Raw genomic sequence first — 23,404 nt, forward strand, 5'->3', positions numbered from 1 at the left:
GATCTTCCATGTTACCACATACAAATTCTACTACTAGTAACAGTTTTGGAGGGCATAGACAGTTAATGTATGATGCTATGTGACTCATTTTGTACCCCAATTTTAAAAATTGAAATATAACTTACATACATAAAATTCACTGTTTTAAAGTATACAGTTGAACGCTTTTTAGCATATTCATGAGTTTTAAAACTAACACCATTTTCTAATTTTAGAACATTTCCTCCACTCCCAAAATAATTTCAGTACCCATTAGTAGTCACATACTGTTGTCACTATCCTCAAGTTCCTGGAAATAGCTAACTTTTGAGGAAACTGTATGGGAAGATAATTTCTTAAAATATTTGAATTATTGGCACTTTTTGAAACTAAAATACCTTTTTATCACATAGTTGATGTCTTACTGCTTTTTAATGATGAAAACCTTTTACTATTTAAAGAAATTGCTTAAAGCAACTAATAGTTTAAATGACTTTAAAGGGAAAAACACTCTTTAATAATTTGTTAACTTCTACCAAATCGCCTCAAAAATGTTGCTTTCTTGGGAACGTTTTCTCTAATTTCCAGACTTTTTCAGAAGCCCCCATTATATAGTATTTCATCAATTACTTTTAGGAGAGTAAATATAGTTTGTAATTTTGTATTTATTTTGTATGGCTATTTGATTAATGTCTATATCTATCTCTAGTCTATAAGATCTATCAGATCAAAGTTTCCATGTCTTCTCTGCATACTATTTATACCTCTGGAGCCTAGCATAGTTGTTGTTTTTATAATAGACTTCCAATAAATATATGCTGTATTAGGAAAAATGACAAAATATAAGTTATTAATATCTTTCTATTGACTAAATACATGGAGTATAAAACTCATAGACTTAAAAAATCCTTCCATTTAGGATAGCGTGGTAGAACACAACATAAAACAGCACATTGGAATCAGGTTTAGGTTTAGGCTGGGCACGGTGGCTCATTCCCATAATCCTAGCACTCTAGGCAGAGTCAGGTGGATCACTTGAGGTCAGGAGCTTGAGACCAGCCTGGCCAACATGGCAAAATTCCATCTCTACTAAAAATAAAAAAAAAAAAAAAAAACTTAGTCAGGCATGGGAACAGGTGCCTATAATCCTAGATACTCGGGAGGCTGAGGCAGGAGAATCACTTGAACCCAGGAGGCAGAGGTTGCAGTGAGCCAAGATTGTGCCATTGCACTCCAACGTGGGCAACAGAGTGAGACTCCATCTCGAAAAAGAGAGAGAGAAAAAAAAAAAGGTTTAGGTTTAAATTCCAGCTTCAGTCTTTACTGAGTGAGTAGCCTTAGGACAGAGGGAAATATAAACTTGAACTGAAACAGTAAGTGTCTGTTAGATCTGGTATATAGTGTGGGTTTAGGTAAAATGAATTAGGGAACTGCCCTGATCTACTCCAGAATCTTCTGCTGGCAATATAATGAGGCTTTTATAAGGCCTTAGGAAAATGAACTATCCTCATCAATCTCAGGAGGATACAAAGCTTAGAAGTAATAGCAGGAGAAACTTTCTTAGTAGTTTGCCAAACTGCTCCCTTGATAGAGGTAGGAAAACATTTAAGTGATCCTGCATTGAGCATTGTCACTCTCTAGGAGAAACTCATGGCTTTTATTTTCTTCTCTTAATTTTTATCTAAGGATCAAGAGCAGAGTACTCCATCCCAAAGAAGAGGAAGCCATAACGTCAATTCTACTGTTTCTCAGTGATTGAGGTCACTGCCTGGCTGTTGAAGGTCAAGATGGATGTGGTTCTCTATTTTTGTTTAACTCTTTATCTTCTAGAAGCCTGGGGTGAAATAAGACAACTAGTACCATTGGCTCTTATTCTACCTCAGACTTCTAAAAAAGAGAATGTGGCCCATCTTCCTTCCCTTATATTTCAGGAGCTCTTCTCCTTGTTCCAGAAATTTGGATGAAGAAGAAAAATGTCTATATTTTCTCTAGACTTAACTGAATTTTTTTTTTCTAATTGAATTTCAGCATTTCTCTTAATTACAAATGTAGGTAACAAAGCACATGAATAGTAAAAGTTAACTGGGATTTTACCACCAGTAGAAATTATAGATTTTTTATACTGCCTTATAACTGTTTCAGACACTTCAAAATGTTGTATATGCTCATCACTATTGAAAATTATAGTAGTTATGAGACCTCTCACTAGAAGTTCTAATTTACTGCATTAGGTAAGAAGCATATATATCCTCACATAAAAAATGTGTATTTTTAATTTTAGTTTTTATATATTATGATAACTGTCTTTAAATATTATTGATTTCCCCTCTAAGCCTATGTGCTTTATTTTATTTTAAGTACTTAAAAATATTATTCTAATAAGGGGACCATAAGCTTCATTGGAGTGCACAAAAAGTTTAAAAAACCCCTGTTCTAATTAGGTTGCTCCCAAACCACCATTCTTTCTCTTTGTCATGCTCTGTCTATTCTTTCCCTCAAGAGAGATTGTCTCAGAGATGGTTGTTGTGGCCCAATAAAATCTGGAAAATATTAGTTTCATTGAATGATCCTTTTTTTCTTGCTCTTTTGTCTCTTTTCCCAACAGGATAGATCAATTGTTCTCTGAATCAGAAAGGTCCCAAAACTCAGGTTTGGAATTTAGGGAGTAATATCCAGTTTTAGGGTTAGCTTAAGCTTAAGACTGTTTGGAACCACAGTCTAAATACAGTTCAGCTTTCCTCACTAACTCTCCTATTTGGTTCAGTCTAACTCACTCGATTTGTGGTTTTGGATTAGGGATCAAATTTCCTGCTGCAGAAAGAGCTCTAACTTGTCTTCTTTTAAGCATACATCTCCCTTATGCATCTTAGAGTGCATTGTTTGCTGGTTAAAGTGTAAATGTAAAACAATGAAGTTTCTTTGTATACTAAAAGGGAAGGAAGCAACAAACCTACTCCCCTCCTTTAGAATTTCCCTTAGAAAACATAATCAGCATACCTTTTGATTTTCTAGTGCAAGGTCACCAGCTTTCTGACCCTTGAACCTGTAAACACATACTTCTGACAATAACTGAAGGTTCTTACTTGAGGTATACCAGAGACAAGGCACATCAATTGGTCTATCAAGAAGATAAAATAAAATTTAATAACTCCTTTTTTACCCTATTGTATAAATCTGTGTGATTCTGTCCAGTCTTTGTAGTGTCTTTCATAGACCACCTGCAATGTGCATTGCATTCTAGATGTGCTTATTTAATAATAAAACTAATTTCTTTCTTTTCTAGGTTTTGTAGAACAAACTCTATTAGTAGGATTTTTAGTTCCCCAACAAAAGTAAAAATTTGACTATCCTTAAATTTCTTGTGTTATTATTACCTTAATACCATTTGAATCTTGCCGTGCCTTCTAACAATTACTGTTATATACTTTATTTTCTTCACTTGTAAGAAGAGAATTACTAAGTTTATTCAATATTCATATATATACACACACACACACACACACACACACACACACACATATGGTTCAGTAAAACTGACAATACATCAGGAAGGCACATTTGAGGTCTCACCTAAATGTAGACTACATGGTAGTGGAGAATGGGGTACATCTTCATACAATGAGAAGCCATATGACTGTCCATCTGGAGATATGGTTTAAATATGAACCCCAAGTCAATGGTAAAAATAAAATGCAGATTGAGCATCCCTAATTCAAAACGCAAAATCCAAAATGATCCAAAATCTGAAATTTTTGAGCACCAACATGACATTCAAAGTTCATGTTCAAAGGAAATGCTCATTGGAACATTTTAGATTTGGGATTTTCAGATTAGGGGTGCTCAACTGGTAAGTATAAATGCAAATATTCCAATATACAAAAAAATGTGAAATCGGAAACACTCTAGCCCAAGCATTGTGGATTAGGCATTCTCAACCTGTATACTCTGAATGATAGGCATTGATTTACAAATTGCTTCCTACATTGGCTGCTCCACCTAGTATGCCCCAGAATCCACAGCAGGAGGGATTTGTTTATAACAATATTAATGATTAATGATTCTCTAGACTAGCATCCAGGAGGCAAACTGGAGACAGAGTGTATGTAAGAGTGTCAGAAAAATAGCAAGTGCTCAGTAGCATTAGCCTCTCTTTTTGTTTCCATTTAAATAATAATTTTCCCCCATCATATGAAAACAAAATATGCTTTGGTTTTATCACAATGCAATACAAAATACATTAAAATACATTATGCTTCTCTATCGAAAACCTTTCCAACACATAATCTGTGTATTTTATCCATGAACAAAATTCCTGTGTGCTGCTGATGAAAAGCAGGTATTTGATGATACACAGACATGTTTTAATTATACTACATGCTTAAATGATATCAAATGCCAATGGCTCAGTATATTAGATTAGATAATCTCTATATGCATTGATAATGAAATGAGACTCTAGACTTATTTCACACCCCCCAAAAATTTTGTAAACCTTAAGGACATTTGACATAAAAATAACTGAAATAAAAGTGTAGTTATTTATGTCTGAATTATATATACCCAAACAATATGATTTCATTAAAAGTAAGGCATATGAGGTTACCAATTAGAGATGACTTTAAAGTTGGAAAGCTATAATTATAAAATTGACTTCTTATTTTTTGGTTTGTTTGTTTCAAAGTTTTTTCTTTATCACTCCACATATACTTGGAAGTTGAACAGAGAATGGTGCCAGACCATTGGATGTCTAATCTTAACATATTTGCATTTAGGCACTTTTGAGTGAACTTAGAGGTCATCAGTGATTGAGTTACTTAAATATATATATATGTGTGTGTGTGTGTGTGTATGTATATATATATGTGTGTGGGTGTGTGTGTGTGTGTGTGTGTATATATATATATATATATATATATTTTTTTTTTTTTTTTGCAGAATCCAGATCTTATATCAGCATAAGTGAAACAAAGGTATTGAAAAAAACAGAGCTGGCACTGGCTAATATATCTATATAGTCCTTTGTATACTGTTCAGAGTTGCATTTTAGATGAAATACAAAAATGCACTTAAGATGAAAAATTGTATCAGTTTTTTTTTGTTTGTTTATTTGTTTGATTTTTTTGTAGGAATTTACATTCTCTTAATTCTCATACTTAGCCTGGAGGAAGATTTCAATCTCACCACTTATTCTTAGTGCCATACATCATTTGTAAAACACTAAACCATTTAAAATATTCCAGGCACTCTTTGGTTTTGGAGATACAAAAAGGCCAATACAAAGTTCTTTGCAGAATTAACCAGCCTACCTATAGGGCAGTGATTAAGAGCATGGCTGCATAAGAAGACTGCTAAGCATGTGTGACTTTGAACAAGTGGCTGAACCTCTCTCTGTGTCTTGGTTTCCTCATCTGTAAAATGAGAATATGAACAGTCTCTATTTCATGGCATTATGGTGAAATACAAAATAATATGTAATATTATTATTACCAGCTTGATACAGGTAAGCTGTCATCTGTCAACAATCCTCCTCCCTATGCTCTTGTTCTACTGAATTGCTTGAAATTCCACCAGCATTTCCTATTTACTCTTTGCTTCTACATGTTTACATACGCTGAACCCGAGTTGTGAAACACATAATCTCTTTATGTCCTGTGGTTCACCTAGTTTCTTATTATTTATACTTTTAAAATTCAGTTTATGTATCACTTTCATAAGGAAGCTTCCCTGATCTCTCTTCATAACAAGATCAGATGTATCTCCATGCTGTGCTCACAGTACTGTTTTTATTTCTAGCAATGGACTTTACCTGTCTGTATCTCATCAGATTATAAACTCTCTAAGGGCAAGGACCATGCTGATTTCATGTTGTTATCCCCAATTTTTAATGCAGGACCAGGCATAATGGTACTTTTAATACCTGACAAACAGGAATCAACAAATGATCTTTTCTTTGGAATAATTGGTGAGCTAGTAGTTCATTAACAGTCCAAATATGTTTATTCTTAGGGTCATATATTATAACTGCCTATTAATTGGATGCTCACTGTATGTTGTAACAGTGGAAAAGATTAAGAATATTTCATTCGTACTGTGGTCAGTACTCTCTAGTTTACTGATTTACCTTTCAAAGTTACGAGGTCCTGAAAGTACTTTGGGCTTTACATACATCAAATAAATCCTTATTCAGGATATACAGTTGCAATTTTAGAATAGATATTGATTCTGTCCTGGGAGCTCTGAGGAGCAGGGGGATGGTAAATAGGAATTTTCTTCTAGTAAGAAGACAAGAGATTAGATGCCTGAAAGAAACGAGAGAGCTAGCCAGCCAGAGAGCTGGGGTAAAAGTAATACAAGCCGAAAGAACAGCATGTGCAAAAGATGTGGGGCAGAAGTCTGATCAGTGCTTTGAAGAAATACCAAGAAGGCTAGTATCACTCAAAGAGTGTAGCAGAGGGAGGAAACAATAAAGAGGTCAGGGTGTATATGAGAAGATGAAGTAGAATTTTGGATTATAAGATCTTTGGCATTTATTCTGATTTGGGAAGCCATTGGTGGATTTTGAGTAAATATGATATAATCTGAACTATGCTCAAAAGATGACTGTATTGTTGTTTGGAAGATACTATATGGAGAACAAAGGAAGGAGAAAAACTAGTTAGGAGAGAGGAAAAGAGGTAAGAGATGGCAGATGCTCTGGACAAGGGTAGAGCTGTGCCATTAGATAAAATAAGTCAAGGCAACATGATTAGGTGAGATAAATCAAGCAATGAATACTAAAGGGAAAATCTGAAATCTGCCACTATTTTTGTTTTATTACCTTTATTTAATATTGAGTGAGATTATGGATAAGAATGACATATGACTTCTACTTTAATTTAGTATGTCTGTATATAACTAAATTACTACAGAGTTTTAAAAGATCCTTTTTAAAGTAAGAAAAATAAAAAGGGAAGAAATTATTTTCTAAACACATTTTTTTTTTAAATCATGAAAGGAATGTAGGTACAGATATGCTGTTCTGCTATCATTTAATATATATGACAATATCATGAGATAAACTGCAGAGTTTCTCATCACTGAGCAGGACTTACCACAGGATGCAATCATTTTGGATCTATTTCTGACAAATATAATCTCCCAGTGTCCACCTTAAGCTCTTAAAAACATTTTCTTCTGATTTAAAATGTACACTTAATCCTAAATCATGATAAAATTCTATCTTCTAAAATAGACAAACTTTATAAATTAATATGGTTTAGTTTGAGTTTGCAGATATTTAACAAGAGCCTGTTTATATAAATTAAGGTGTTACATGCTAAACGGGATATATAGCCTATGACTGCATGGAGCTTATGCTCTTCTAGGGTCAGACTAAGGCAACATTATAAGAAAAAGCAAAATATAGTTGTGTTCTAAGAGTCTGCAGAATATGATCATGTTGGTATTTGCTTCTACACTAAAATAAATAAATAAATAAATAAATAAATAAATAAATAAATAAATGAATAAATAAAAAGCTTTCCTTATTTTCACTCCTAGAAATCACAGTTAACTTCCTATTTATGCACTCAAAAGCAATGCCTACCAGTCAGTCACAATTTTATCAGAGATTTTAGTCAGGATACCTACTATGGGATGGCACCTAGGCTGAAAAGCAACAAAGTGCCAGTCACCTAATTCTCAAACATTGATAAAATTAGGAATAGAGGCATACACATATTAATGTATAGTAAAAGCAATCACTAGAATAACCCCAAATAATATAACTATGAAACACTGAAGAGAGGGACTGTGTATGTTACATCATCTTTTGTATCAGGGAATCGTGAGGTATTATCTACAGTTGCTAAATAAAGAAACAGATCTTTCTATGTTACATGGAGTTATGGGAGGGGCCACCAGAGCAATTAGAAACAGAAATTAGAACCTTCAGCTTCTGACCAATAGGAGGATAGAGAGGGATAAGGCAGATGACCATTGCTTTAAATATAAGCTACTTCTTATTATTTTCTTAGTTATCAAAGGCATATCTCAGATAAAAATACAAAATTTATCTTAAAAAATAAAAAATAATTTGTTTTTATGAACAATGAACACTCTGGATTATTACACATACTTTAAATACTAAATTTGACTTTTAAGTATTAACTTAGGCCAGGTGTGGTGAGTCATGACTGTAACCTCGGCATTGTGGGACGCCAAGGAGGGAGGATCACTTGAGGCCAGTAGTTCAAGACCAGCCTGGGCGACATAGTTAGACACTGTCTCTGCAAAAAAATAAAAATAAAAAATTAGCTGGGTGTGGTGGCACATGCCTGTAGTCCCAGCTACTTGAGAAGCTGAGGTGGGAGAACTGCCTGAACTTAGGAAGTACAGGCTTTAGTGAGCCATGGTTGTACCACTGCACTCCAGCATGGGTGACAGAGTGAGATCCTGTCTGGAAAAAAAAAAAAAAAAAAAAAAAGTATTATGTTGTTACATCTGAAAGTCAGCCAGTCCTGTGTGTAAGTGCTGAGGAAAAATAATTAGATATGTGTGACATTGATTAGGAAACTAAAATATATCAAATGCTCCTCACTGTGTGACAGTGACAGCCACAGACCAATGTTTAAAATAAGTTATTTAATATGATTTTCCAACAACCTTGCAAATTACACAATATCTTATGATTAGATATACTCAATAAATAAATTGAAAAGTAACACAGAAACCCAGACATTAAAAAAAATCATTGTTTAGTATTAAATATATCTAGTTCTAAAACAGAATTTTTTTCCCCAACTATACTAGAAATTATTGGTTGCAATCATAAACTTATCTTAAACTTTTTTTCTAATAGCTTAAAGAGTTCACTGGATAAATTTTATTTGATTTCCATAACATCATGTCCATTTTGATTAAAAGTCTAATGATACTTAACTGATGGTAAAAATTATCTCTTACGGAAATTTTTAAATACTCAACACCTGTTCAATTTTCAGGAGTGAATGAATGTGTGTATTCACATCATAACATAGATAAATTAATTTTAATTAATATTAAAAAGACAGAAGTATGTTAGTTAACCAAAACATAACACCTAATGCAAGATGTGATGCATGTTTATCAGCACTTTGCTTCTCTTGGAACACTGCGTTGAAAATCACAACTTCCATATATTTATATTCCAACTTTTGTCAGAAACTTTACTAGATTCTCTATGTGTGTTGTGTTTACCAATTGAATCTTCACAATAACCTATTGAATTAATAACTACTAATCTAGTTTTAGAGATTTAAAAGTTAAGACTGAGTTTGCCTTAGGTCACAGGTGTCAGAAGACATCTATTTGAATCCAGGTCTGCCGTACGCTCTAAATTGTCTGTAGATATGAACTATTCAACGAACATTAAGTATACTTAATTGGGCCATAATTGATCCTATAAAATGTTTTTGGCACAAAAGGATTTTTTTTTAAAAAATATTATGGCATATGGAATATTTCATGCTGAAACTGACATTTCTATGACCTATTGGAAAGGAATATGATTATATTAGGTGGGCATATTCTTAGCGAATGTATGCTATACTCTAGTGTTCCTGACTTTTTCACCTGTCATTGAAAGCCATCTACTTAATCATTTATCCCTGTGATTAACATCTATCTTGTTAATCTATAGTTTTTTGTGTCCTTTGATATTTCTGCATCAGGACTTTTAGTTATTTTGAATCTGGCTCCCAGAAATTTTTCAGAAATTTTCTGTAGTTTCCAAATGATCATTGACAGTAAAATTTGAAAAGTTCTTTTCTATGTTTAGTATGTTTTTTCTAGCTAAATTAGATTTTTTAAATTCTAAATTATATAATACTAATTTCTACGGTTCTACATTCTAATATGATACAACAACCCTTTCTCTTAAATTTCCTATAAACTTCCATGCCATCAATCACTTTTTCTCTCTTTGGAACAATTAATTCCAAAGCAGTTATTTCTCTATTTATTCCTTTTATCTTCTGATAGATGAACCATAAATGCAAGTCAAAAATTAACCAGCTGTTCTGGTAATGATGGACCAATCAGAAGATGTCTACCATTTCTTTGTTTCTTATAACAATATTTTGGAGTAAAAAATGTTAATTATCCTTATTTCATAGATGAGACAAAATAAACCCAGAGAGGGGTAAGTCAGAAATTGTGCACATGTAATTCTTATAAGTGAATACATTCTTCAACTAGGAAAAATTACCATGTATATTAGATATCAAAAATTGTTGGTTATTTTCACTGAAATTAATAGTAAGAAATGCAATTTATATCATAGCCCAATTCAAACAAACACTTGAATGCATGCAGGTATATATATATACACACAGATGTATATTTATTGTATTTTATTTATTTCTTTATATATAACAGGGAAATTTTCCAAAAGTAATATGTACTCTCGGCCGGGTGCAGTGGTTCACTCCTGTAATCCCAGCACTTTGGGAGGTTGAGGTGAACGGATTTCTTGAGGCCAGGAGTTTGAGACCAGCTTGAGCAACATGGCAAAAAACCATCTCTACTAAAAATACAAAAATTATCTGGGTGTGGTGGTGCACACCTGTAATCCCAGCCATTAGAGAGTCTGAGGCAGGAGAATCGCTTGAACACAGGAGGTGGAGTTGCAGTGAGCCCAGATCACACCACTGCACTCCAGCCTGGGCAGCAGAGCCAGACTCCATCTCAAAAACAAACAAACAAAAATACTCTCTCTATGTTCCTTAAAGCATACTTTTTTTCTGGGACTGTAACCTAGTTTAACCATTGTGGAAGACAGTGTGGAGATTCCTTAAGGATCTAGAACGAGAAATACCATTTGACCCAGCCATCCCATTACTGGGTATATACCCAAAGGATTATAAATCATGCTGCTATAAAGATACATGCACACGTATGTTTATTGCAGCACTATTCACAATAGCAAAGACTTGGAACCAACCCAATGTCCATCAATGACAGACTGGATTAAGAAAATGTGGCACATATACACCATGGAATACTATGCAGCCATAAAAAAGGATGAGTTCCTGTCCTTTGTAGGGACATGGATGCAGCTGGAAACCATCATTCTGAGCAAACTATCGCAAGAACAGAAAACCAAACACCGCATGTTCTCACTCATAGGTGGGAATTGAACAATGAGATCATGTGGACACAGGAAGGGGAACATTACACACTGGGGCCTGTTGTGGGGTAGGGGGAGAGGGGAGGGATAGCATTAGGAGATATACCTAATGTAAATGATGAGTTAATGGGTGCAGCACACCAACATGGCACATGTATACATATGTAACAAACCTGCACGTTGTGCATATGCACCCTAGAACTTAAAGTATAATAAAAAAGTATACTTTTTTCTATTATTTTTATTAACTTTTAATTTAATTTTATTCGATTCATTTATATGTTTATTATATGCTAGTCACAACCCAATGAATTGATTTTATGATTCACTGTTGGTGACCCATAGTTTGGGAAATCTGTCCTAGATGATATCATTTTTGTGTTACTTTTCATACAATGCATTAGAATCATTTAATGGACTAGGGAGTCTCTAGCAACCTTAAGCAGTGATATCACTGTTTCTCTGTTTTTCCTTTCTCACTGTATCTCCATTCTTATATAGAGTTATATACAAGTATATGATTTTTAAATATGCAGTATTCTATCTCCTTCTAGGCAACCTAATTTCTAGAATACACATTCTTCCTTATCCTTATTATAGACAAAGATTTATCACTAGCTTTTAATAATATTTAAATTATTAAATTTATCTACTTGGGTTGAAATGTCAGTTTTAGCATGTTTGTTCCTCATGTACTCAGCCAATATTTTCTGAGCACCTAACATTTTCAGGTACAAATCCTGAGGGCACAAAAATTAGCATAACAGGCCATAACCCAGTTCTCGGAAGGTTTGCCTATTATTATATGAATATTGCTTTAGAGACACCTGGGAATATAGGCAGTTTTCCAAAATCAGTTCTTTATTGAATTCAACTTAAAAATAATTGATAGGCCGGGAGCGGTGGCTCAAGCCTGTAATTCCAGCACTTTGGGAGGCCGAGACGGGCGAATCACGAGGTCAGGAGATCGAGACCATCCTGGCTAACACAGTGAAACCCCGTCTCTACTAAAAACAAACAAACAAACAAACAAAAAACTAGCAGGGCGAGGTGGCGGGCGACTGTGGTTCCAGCTACTTGGGAGGCTGAGGCAGGAGAATGGCGTAAACCCGGGAGGCGGAGCTTGCAGTGAGCTGAGATCCAGCCACTGCACTCCAGCCTTGGTGACAGAGCGAGACTCCGTCTCAACAACAACAACAAAATAATAATAATAATAATAATAATAATAATAATAATTGATAAAATCTCTGCATTGCCAATACCACACTTGTAGATTGTATGTTGAATAGCTGATGTTTTGAAATACAGAAATGACTTTTTTTTTTTTTTGAGACACAGTCTCGCATAGTCACCCAGGCTGGAGTGCAGTGGCATGATCTTGGGTCACTGCAACCTCCGCCTCCCGGGTTCAAGTGATTCTCCTGCCTCAGCCCCCCGAGTAGCTGGGACTATAGGTGTGTGCCACCACGGCCAGCTAATTTTTGTATTTTTGGTAGAGAGGGGTTTCACAATGTTGACCAGGATGGTCTCGATCTTTTGACCTCTTGATCCACCCGCCTCGGCCTCCCAAAGTGCTGGGATTACAGGCATGAACCACCAGTGCCCAGCCGATTTTTCCTAATAATGAAAATTCAGCCCTAAAAATATGTTTCTTACCATGACAACTTGGCAAGACTCTATTCCATCCAGGTCTTCCATCATCTCCCATGATACAGGTGAGTGTTGAATAACCTTGAAGAACATAACCAGCATCACAGTAATAGGTGACTGTTGACCCTAATTTATAATCCATTCCAAGTCTGGTGCCATTCATTATATTGCCTGGATCAAAGCAGGACTCTCGGAGTTTTGCTGTAAAACAATGTTAATATAACATTAATGGCTTTAAAATACAGTTAGCACTCTGTAATACATGGATTCTGCATCTGTGGATTCAGCTAACTGCAGATGGAAAATATTTGGAAAAAACTGTACTGCACTGAATATGTACAGACATTTTTTTTGTCATTACTCCCTAAATAACACAGTATAACAACTGTTTACCTAGTATTTACATCATATCCTGTATTATTGGTAATCTAGAGATGATTTAATGCATATGGGAGGATATATATAAGTTATATGTTCACATCTGTGAATGTTAGTATCTGAGACGTTCTGGTACCAGTTACCCAGGGATACCAAGGGACAACTGACTGTTTTTGATGGACCTTTAAGACATATTCATTTCTTTTTCTAACCAAGAAGGAAAAAGCAGCAGCACCATTTCTGTCTTTGTTTGGGGGCTCAAAGTACAAAGGAGCCCTTATCCATATCTGACAAATTGCTAATGCATATTTATTAGTAAGATAAATAAATTATAAAGATCATCCTAGATCTTCCCATTAAACTTAGTATCTAATGTATATAGTCAAACATAGGGTTTCAGAATTTATTATAAACATTATGTGTGTTATAATCCATGTGTAGGCACCATAAATGAATTACTTTGGGGAAAAAGTAGGACCCCTTACAAAAGGTCTTTATTTAAAAGATCTCCCCACAAGTAATGCCCATCCCATGTTACTGAACCTAGAAGTGGTTTTTCTGCCTATGTTGAGCTCAGTTCATTTCACCACCTACAGCAAAATGAAAGGCCCTATTTCTCTGCCCTGCAACAATTTTTCTTACCCTATTTTCTCCAGTCATTCTCCACATTTTTATCAGAGGTCTCCCATCATAAAATAGCAAAACCCAAACCACAATATTTTTGGACAGATTATCTATCCCTATGCAAAACACTTTCAAAGCTAGAAGTAACAGACAGATTGAAAAATAAAATCCTTTCACAACAGAGGAATTGTTTTCATTGTACCCAGATAGTGAACAAAGACACTGACAGAATATTTTTAAAATATGTAGAGAAATAGAATTAGCTCATTCATTTTATGGCAAAAGTACTATCACACTTTGTTGTTAACAGATCTGGATGAGGCCTTGAGATTATTTCCATTTTGTAATTATTGATTACTTAAAAAATAAAGAAATGTACAATGTAAAGGCCATCACAATAAATCAGGATAACAAATGTAGTGATTTTCTACATTAGAATATTTTTTGTGTTAATAAGAAATCAGAAAGTGGGTATGTCTCTGAATATGAGTCATGGAATCTTTGGAATTTAAGTCAATGATATCTTGGTGTTTGGCTACTGCAAACATTTTTATATCAAAATATAATTAATTACACCAGTAAGAATATGTTTCTTTCATTCATAAAAGTTTGCAAAGAGTTTATTGTACTTTAACATATATAAGAAATAATGAGAAATCTGTGCTTTAAGAAGAACACTATATATAATTTCTCCCAATTCAACTAAAGAGGAAATGGTGGAACCAAACATTTAAATAATTTTAATAGAATATCAGAGAAATGAAAAGGGTTCTTTCCCTCTCTCTCTTTCTTTCTTTCTTTTTCTTTCTTTCTTTCTCTCTATCTTTTCTTTTCTTTTCTTTTCTTTTTTCTTTTCTTTCTTTCACTACTTAAGGGCTCACTACCCTACTAACTCTAGAAATGTAGCAGTGGACAACCAGAAAATGTCCTGGCGCTCATGGAAATTACAGTCTGTTAAAGAAAGGAATCACATTAAATAAAGACTTGCAATTCTGGAATGCTGTGTAAAGGGAAGCATTCAGGAACCTCACTGAAAAAGTGGTATCTAAAGTGAGCATTGAGAGAATAAGGAACAGATTAGGTGAAAAGGCGATGAAAATTTTGTAGGGGAGGAGGTGTGCTGACATGTGCAAGTAGATAAATGTGATTCCTGAGTTTCAAACCAGAGCTAAATGACTTGATGTTCTCCCAAGCACACACATACACATACACACACTGATACACATACACAAAATTTGCACTCCATACATTATACTCAGCTGCTCTATAAAAATTTTGTCCCAAACCATGGAATATATTTCTTTTCATATAAAATACTCACACAACTCTTTTTATGCAAGAACCAGCAGGGTGACTACTTAATTTGGTCACTAAGAATGGGGCTTTAGTGATGCAGGGATTGATTTGTTTATTTATAAAAATAAAACCTTACATTGTACCTTCCCTTAAACAAGCTGGAAAACGCAATATAATTTTTAGACAGAACAGAAACCTGTCATTTACAGCTGGACTTCGTGAAATTGAACTAAGTCCCTGGAGGGTAAACGAAGGATTTAAATTTCTGTTTAAAAGAATTAATCTCGTTGACAAGTCTATTCTCCTAATATTCATCTTTTGAAAAATTTGCTTTCTCCTTCCTTGAAGTTTTCCCCAATGTTTCAGTAAACTGTCAGTGAAACTGTAATGCAAGCATCCTGTTTTTTGAGGAAAGGGAAACATGTTTGACAAATTTAAAAATATTGACTCTGCAACAATTTTACAATGCTAGTCTCAATTTGAGAGAATGCAGTTATCTCGTTATAATGTTTATATACTGTTTTAAATCCTTGGTGACTAGCTTTCTATGAATAATACTGCCTTTGTTTATATCCATGTATGTCGTAGCAATTACACCTGGAAATTTCGAAAACACCTGGAGAATACTTATATAAATGTCTAGGCAGTAGCTGGAAAACTGATTTTAGTTTCCGAATAAAAATTATGAGGCAGACAAGTTATTAGCATTATTTTTATGTATAATTAATTTTATCTGCTTAATAGTGATTTGCCTATTGAACAGATACTAGGTAAAAGAGTATTTTGCCTCCTTATAGTCTCCAAATAAAATATGTCAGAAGATATATTTTAGATCTGCTGCATCTCAAATATTTTAGTTTTATTTTAAAATTATTTCTGCTAAATATAAATAGATGTATGTATGTATGTATGTGTGTATATATATATAAGTTTTATTAGAGCTAGAAGTGAACATATACAATGAAGCTTACATCTTAATTTTTAATTAAAGGCAATAACAAATGCTGGTGAGAATGGGGAGAAAAGGCAAACCTCGTACACTGTTGAGGGGGATGTAAATTAGCACAGCCACTATGGAGAACAGTATCAACAGTATAGAGGGTTCTCAAAAAACTAAAAATAGAACTACCCTATGATCTAGCAATCCCACTGCTAGTATATATCCAAAAGACAGAAATCAGTATATCGAAGAGATATCTGCACTCTCGTGTTTATTGTAGTACTGCTCAGAATAGTTAAGATTTGGAAGCAACCTGAAGTGTCCATCAACAGACAAATATATAAAAAAAAAGTGGCATATATATACAATGAAGTAGTATTCCGTCATAAAAAAGAATGAAATATCTGTAACAACATGGATGGAACTGGAGGACGAAGTGAAATAAGTCAGGCACAGAAAGACAAATTTTGCATTTTCTTACTTATTTGTGGGAGCCAAAAATTAAAAACAATTGAACTCATGGAGTTAGAGACTAAAAGGATAGTTACCACAGGCTGGGAAGGGTAGTGGAGGTGTTGGGGGAAAAATGGGGATAGTTAATGTACAAAAAATAATTAAAAAGAATGAATAAGATCTAGTATTTGATAGCACAACAGTGTGACTATAGTCAATAATAATTTAATTGTACGTTTAAAAATAACTAAAAGAGTAGAGTTTGTTTCTAATACAAAGGATAAATGCTTGAGATTATGAATACCTCATTTACCCTGATGTTAGTCATTACACGTTGCATACCTGTATCAAAATATCTCATATACTCCCTAAATGTATACACCTACTGTATACCCACAAAAATTAAAAATAAAAAAGGAAAACTTTTCATGTTTTTACTCATTTGTAGTAGATAAAAAATTGAAATAATTGAACTTGTAGAGACAGAGAGTAGAATGACCGTTACCGGAGGCTGGGAAAGGTAAGGGATGGGAAGTGGGGATAGTTAATGGTATGAAAACAAAGTTAGATAGAATGAATAAGGATCTAGTCTTTGATAGCACAACAGGGTGACTACAGTCAACAATAATTTATTGTATATTTAAAAATAACTAAAAGAATATAATTGGAATGTTTGTTACATAAATAAATGATAAATGCTTGAGGTGATGGATACCTCATTTACCTTGACAATGATTATGACACATTGTGCACCTGTATCAAAATATCACGTGTACTCCATAAATATATACATACCTACTATGAACCTGTAAAAATTAAAAATTTTAAAACGGAAAAAGACCACTAATTACTTTCTAAGTGCTATAGAAACCAACATGCTTAAGTCAAGATATGTGATATATGTTACAAAAGATAAAGAAAAATATCTTTACTATCTGGAGCCTCAAGGTATATGTCCATTTATTTGGGTGTGCATATTTTTATGTTGAAAATAATGAGATGTTCATTTTTCAGTCATTATAAACATCAGCACCACTTTGTCAGCCTTAAGAAACTGGACAATTAGACAGGAAACATTTATTAAAATAAGAATAGGAAATAAAGAAGCTGATAAGACAGAACTTGGAGACCCTGAAGTGGGCAATGAGATTTTCCCATAAACAGGGCAGGGGGTTTGGGTTTGAGGACCAGGTTAGAGAATTAATGAGATTTGATCTCGGGAACATTATTATAAGGAAATATTATCTGGTGTATACAAATAACACTTGGTGGAATTGTGTCTAAATGGGTACTGGTATAGTAGGTGAAGACAGTGGGTGGGGAAGAAGGATGTAGTTAATGGGATAATTATGTATTTCTCTCTACCTATGCTTATATTTTTCTTTGCCTTTATTCTTAAAGGTAACAATAATTTATGTAGTCTTGTGCAAATCATTTTAACAATTAGATTTTCAATTGTATCCTTTGTAAAATGGGATAACAATACTTATAAGGTTGTTCTGTAATGTTTTTATTGCATTTATACATGCATTATCTATATCCTTCCCATGCCTACTAATGAGGTCTAATCATTGAACCTACAGTAGAGTAAGTGCATAGTAAATAATATCTTTTTTAAAAAAAATTATATTTGTAGTTCTTTATCTATGACAGTATAAATCTTAAGTTTTTGGAAGTGATGAAAATATTGAAATTGATCAAGCTGGGGAAATAGGGAAGGACGTATATTTAGCTGAGATAATAGCAAATAGGTTTTTATCTCAATTGCTTAACTACTTGGCCTTAATAAGGGCTACATGGAATGTTACCTAGAAAAAGCATTATAAGGTCATGACCAGTTTCCATGAGAAAGAAAGTCGTAATCAGGACCATCTACCACTGGATTTCTAGTGAGATACTCTTGCTGCAACTTTTATCATAGTGATATTTGGAAATGTTTTACTAAATATTAATTTACAGTAGAACCTCACTTTATCTCTACAGATTTCCTAAAAGGTTTCTTTCTTTCTTTTTTAAACAGGTCACATGTATAAGCCTTTCAGTTTGCAGGTAGCTATTTCTAAGCCAAGTTCTCACGTATATAAAATTTAGAACAGGAATACAATTCTAAGGTTTCTTACATTTAAAGAATGTTATTATTCTAATATTCAAATTTTGACTTGATTTTAAAACAGAAAACACCTCTTTGCAATGCTCAAAACCAATCGAGTAACAAATTGAATAACTACTGTGTGTGGGCACTATTCTTGGCACTTAGTGTATGGTGGTGAATGAACAGATAAGGGCTTTCCTCTTAAGAAGCTTGTATTTTAGAATATGTGTAGGGGATTACTAGAGTGAGGGAGATGCATATAGTAAGTGAACTTAAAAATAAATAAGTGAATAAATAAGAAAGAAAGTATCAGATATTGACATTATTTGGTAGCAAGTGGAAGATTTTGAAATTAGGAATACAGAAAAAGCAAAAGAAATATAAAGCAAAAAATAAAAGAAAAAGGCTAATAAGTATAAATATACTAAATGCAAGGTATCAAAAAAACCGAAAAAATTCAATTTATATGCACCTGAAAACAGGCTTTCATAATATATAAACAAAAGTGGTAAAAATTTTAAGAAAAATGGCAAGTTAAGAATAGTAGATTTTACCCAACTATTTCAATAATAGCTAGACCAAACAGGTTAAAAAACGGTGAGAAGATGAATATTTAACAATATAACTAGGGAATTTATTGGATGTATATAAAAAACTTGCACTCATTAGATGATACAAATTTCTCTCCTAGTACACAAGAAACATAAATTTTGACAATACAATGGACCACAAAACAAATCCTATGACAAGCCAAAGAATCAGAATCATACATCTCTGATGATGCAAGTAAATTAGAAATTTATAATATAATAAGTTATAGATTAAAATTTTATTTTGATAGTTTGAAATACTTTTAAGTAGCACTTCAGCAAAGAAAAATCATAATGCTATACTTACAACCAATTTAGAATAAAATTATGATAAATCTCTACACATCAAAACTTTTGCATAGCAGCTTAAGAGGTTCTTAAAGAAAATGTGCAGATCCAAAAGCTCATTACCAAAAGAGAAAAAATACAAATTAATAAGCAGTATTGGCTGGGCGTGGTGGCTTATGCCTGTAATCCCTGCTGTTTGGGTGACTGAGGAGTGCGGATCACAAGGTCAGGAGTTTGAGACCAGCCTGGTCAACATGGTGAAACCCCATCTCTACTAAAGATACAAAAATTAGCCAGGCGTGGTGGGGCACGCCCATAATCCCAGCTACTCAGGAGGCTGAGGGAGGAAAATTGCTTTAATCAGGGATGCAAATGTTGCAGTGAGCCAGGATCGCACCACTGCGCTCCAGCCTGGGCGACAGAGCGATACTCCGTCTCAAAAAAAAAAAAAAAAAAAAGTAGTATTTATCTCAAGAAATGGGGAAAAGGATTAGCAAATCTAGAGACAATAAAAGGAAGGAACTAACATAGATAAAAGCAATATTAATAAAAATATTAAACAATGTTACCAAAAACATGCAGCAGCAAATAAAGTAAGATAAATACTGTGAATATTTTCATGTCAATAAATGTGAAATCATGGATGAAAGGAACTAGTTTTTAGAAAGAGTTTTTTAAATCTAAGGTAAAAAAGCAAATCTAAATATATTTACAACCATTAAAATTTCACCACCTTAAGTCACTGGTCCCGTAGTTTTAGTTCTAGAAAACGTTCAAGAAACAGATAATCCTATCTTATACAAACTATTCTCAAGACTAGAAAATTGAGAATGCTCCCAAATTTAGGCAGGTAGTGTAATCTTGGTATCAAACCAGACAAGGAGAGTATAAGGAAGAAAAATTATAGCTCAATCAGACGGTACTAAATCAATTTGATAATGATACAGGAGTTAAAAAGAAATTACTCAGGCAGATAGTAAGGTTTTCGTTTTAATGAAAAGCAGCCCTCAAATCACTTTCTTTTCTAACACAGAGCCACTTGTAAAATGGAGTTGCAGACATAGACAGGCAAGCCAGAAACTTGCACAGGTGAAGGCCAGCTCACAGTTGTGTCCACAGGAAAAGGCTACCTGGGACTAGGCATGTCCAAAATGGGGGCTCCATCTGCCCTTGCCAAACCTCGAGTACAGGAAGAAGAAGACAATACAGCCCCTGCCAGGCAAAGGCTCCTTTTGCATAAGAAGATTAGGGTGGGGCAACCAGCTTACCCCGCACACTAGGTAAATGTCATACCTGGTCAAACTAGTCTGTGGGTCCTATGTAACTCAGACACCGCCTCCTCAAGCCTGCCTATAAAATCTGACATAGTTAACAGTGGGGCCGGCTTTCCCCTTTCGGCTGCCCCTTTCTTAGGAAAAAGAGAGAGTTGTCCTCCTTTGTCTCTCTTTTTTTTTTTTTTTTTTGCCTATTAAATCTTCGCCCCTAAACTCATTCCTCATATTTGTCCCTGTCCTTAATCTTCTTGGCGCCAAATGGCAAACCCTGGGTATTTACCTCAGACAACACCACCACTTCAATAATATATTTTTGTAACAGAGAGTAATAATTCAGAGGCAATATACACCATAGTTAAAACTCGGGACTATAGTTAAAACAATTAATAGTAATCGAATGAACTCAGGAGGTGGAGGTTGCAGTGAGCTGAGATCGCCACTGCACTCCAGCCTGGGTGACAGAGCAAGATTCCATCTCAAGGAAGGAAGGAAGGAAGGAATGAAGGAAGGAAGGAGGGAAGGAAGGAAGGAAGGAAGGAAAGAGGAAGGAAGGAAGGAAGGAGGGAAGGAAAGAGGAAGGAAGGAAGGAAGGAAGGAAGGAGGGAAGGAAGGAAGGAAGGAGGGAAGGAAGGAAGGAAGGAAGGAAAGAGGAAGAAAGGAAGGAAGGAAGGAAGGAAGGAAGGAAGGAAGGAAGGAAGGAGGGAAGGAAGGAAGGAAGGAAAGGAAGGAAGGAAGGAAGGAAGGAAGGAGGGAAGGAAGGAAGGAAGNGGAAGGAAGGAGGAAGGAAGGAAGGAAAGAGGAAGGAAGGAAGGAAGGAAGGAAGGAGGGAAGGAGGGAAGGAGGGAGGGAAGGAAGGAAGGAAGGAAGGAAGGAAGATGTCAGTATGCAAAATAGGAAAAAGATGCTCAACTTAATAAGGGAAAAGAGGCCAGGCGCGGTGGCTCAAGCCTGTAATCCCAGCACTTTGGGAGGCCGAGACGGGCGGATCATGAGGTCAGGAGATCGAGACCATCCTGGCTAATACGGTGAAACCCCGTCTCTACTAAAAAATACAAAAAACTAGCCAGGCGAAGTGGCGGGTGCCTGTAGTCCCAGCTACTTGGGAGGCTGAGGCAGGAGAATGGCGTGAACCCGAGAGGAGGAGCTTGCAGTGAGCTGAGATCCAGCCACTGCACTCTAGCCTGGGTGACAGAGCAAGACTCCGTCTCAAAAAAAAAAAAAAAAAAAAAAAAAAAAAAAGGGAAAAGAATAAAAACGACAATGAGATATCATTTAATAAGATTAGCAACTTGCAAGTTTAACAAAAGCACTGGTTTTTAAAAACTGTGGAATTTCTGAAGCTCTCATCCTCTGATTTTTGAAAGTTTAAATTGATGCAGCCTCTTTAGAGAATAATTCAGCAATACGGAGTTACATTGAAGAGGTTCATACCCTTTGACCTAGTAATCCCACTCTTAGGTACACAGATGATCTAAAAAGAATCTCACAGATATATTCAAGACGACATGTAAAAGAATGTTCATTTCATCATCATTCATTTCTGGTAGTAATAAACTAAAACAGCCTAAATGTCTATCAGCAGAAAAATTTATATATTAACTTTGATATAGCCATATGGTGAAGTATCATAAAGGACTTAATAAATAAAAGGTATATGCTTCTAACTTTGATAAATCTCAAAAACAATGTAAGGGGCCAAATCAATTTTCAGAAGGATACATACATAATAAAAATACACAATTTGTATGAAAATAAGAAATATAAAAATATGTACAAGCATAAATACATGGAAAGGATAAGTATCAAATTCAGGACTAGGGGGAATACCAGCATGAAAAGAGCAGGAATGTCTGAAAAATGACCTTGAATGCTCATTATGGTTTGCCTACATGGTCAGCTAGCCAGGTTCCCACGAATGGTAAGGGAATTATCTACCAGGTGGTTAGAGTGACGTTGCGGTCAAGCTCACTCTCCCTAAAAGAGTTTCTAACCCATAAACCCAAGGTCTAAACTTCCCCCAAGCATCTTCTGATACAGAGCAGGTAGCATTTGCAGAAAACCTCAATAAACAGCCAGCACCCTAAACCTCACTGTCTGTGCCAAATGTCCTGTATATTTTCCTACTAACAAGGCCATTTTCCTACTTTTTCTTGTGAAATGAGAGACTTATGGAGGGATCAGGCTTTCCACTGGAATGAAAACTATACTGTTTAAGTCCAGCAGTTACCCTTGACCTGGCATACAGTTCTAAGTGATGACAGAGATATTGGAGGACTCCAAGCATCTGTTTCTTGCTGACTTGTGAGTTTCATTTCCCTAAAAACGTCTTTCTTACCCATATTATGTGTTGTTGTGAAATTTATTGTGACCTCTTATGATAGCCCTGAAGAGACTAACCCCTGTTCCTATGGCAAATGCAAAAGCAGTTTCCATTGTATATGTGATATTTGATTTTTTAAGACAAGAATAAAGAGATCTGAAGCAAATATAGCAGAATGATAATTTTTGTCAAGTTAGCTGATGGATGCTTTGGAGTTCATTATTCTATATATAAGTTTCAGTTATTGAAAATATGAAACAAAAGGTGGTAACAAATCAAAGCATGTATTTTCAGAAATCAGTTGATAACTTGAGATGAATTATCAGTATGCCCTTCATGGACTCAGTAGTTGCAAAATAAATTTAAAGTTTATG

The 23,404-nt window shown here is 34.7% G+C and overlaps 1 protein-coding gene across 1 annotated transcript in view; it reads right to left on the reverse strand.

Moving 5' to 3' along the window:
• CSMD3 (CUB and Sushi multiple domains 3) overlaps positions 1-23,404 on the reverse strand; it is a 1,234,679-nt gene that overhangs the window by 219,029 nt on the left and 992,246 nt on the right. Inside the window, exon 31 of the mRNA XM_025394338.1 lies at positions 12,782-12,976. Coding sequence (XP_025250123.1) covers positions 12,782-12,976 — 195 coding nt within the window. The remainder of the gene's footprint in view (positions 1-12,781; positions 12,977-23,404) is intronic.

Source organism: Theropithecus gelada, chromosome 8 (assembly GCF_003255815.1).
Source record: "Theropithecus gelada isolate Dixy chromosome 8, Tgel_1.0, whole genome shotgun sequence".
NCBI classification, from domain to species: domain Eukaryota; kingdom Metazoa; phylum Chordata; class Mammalia; order Primates; family Cercopithecidae; genus Theropithecus; species Theropithecus gelada.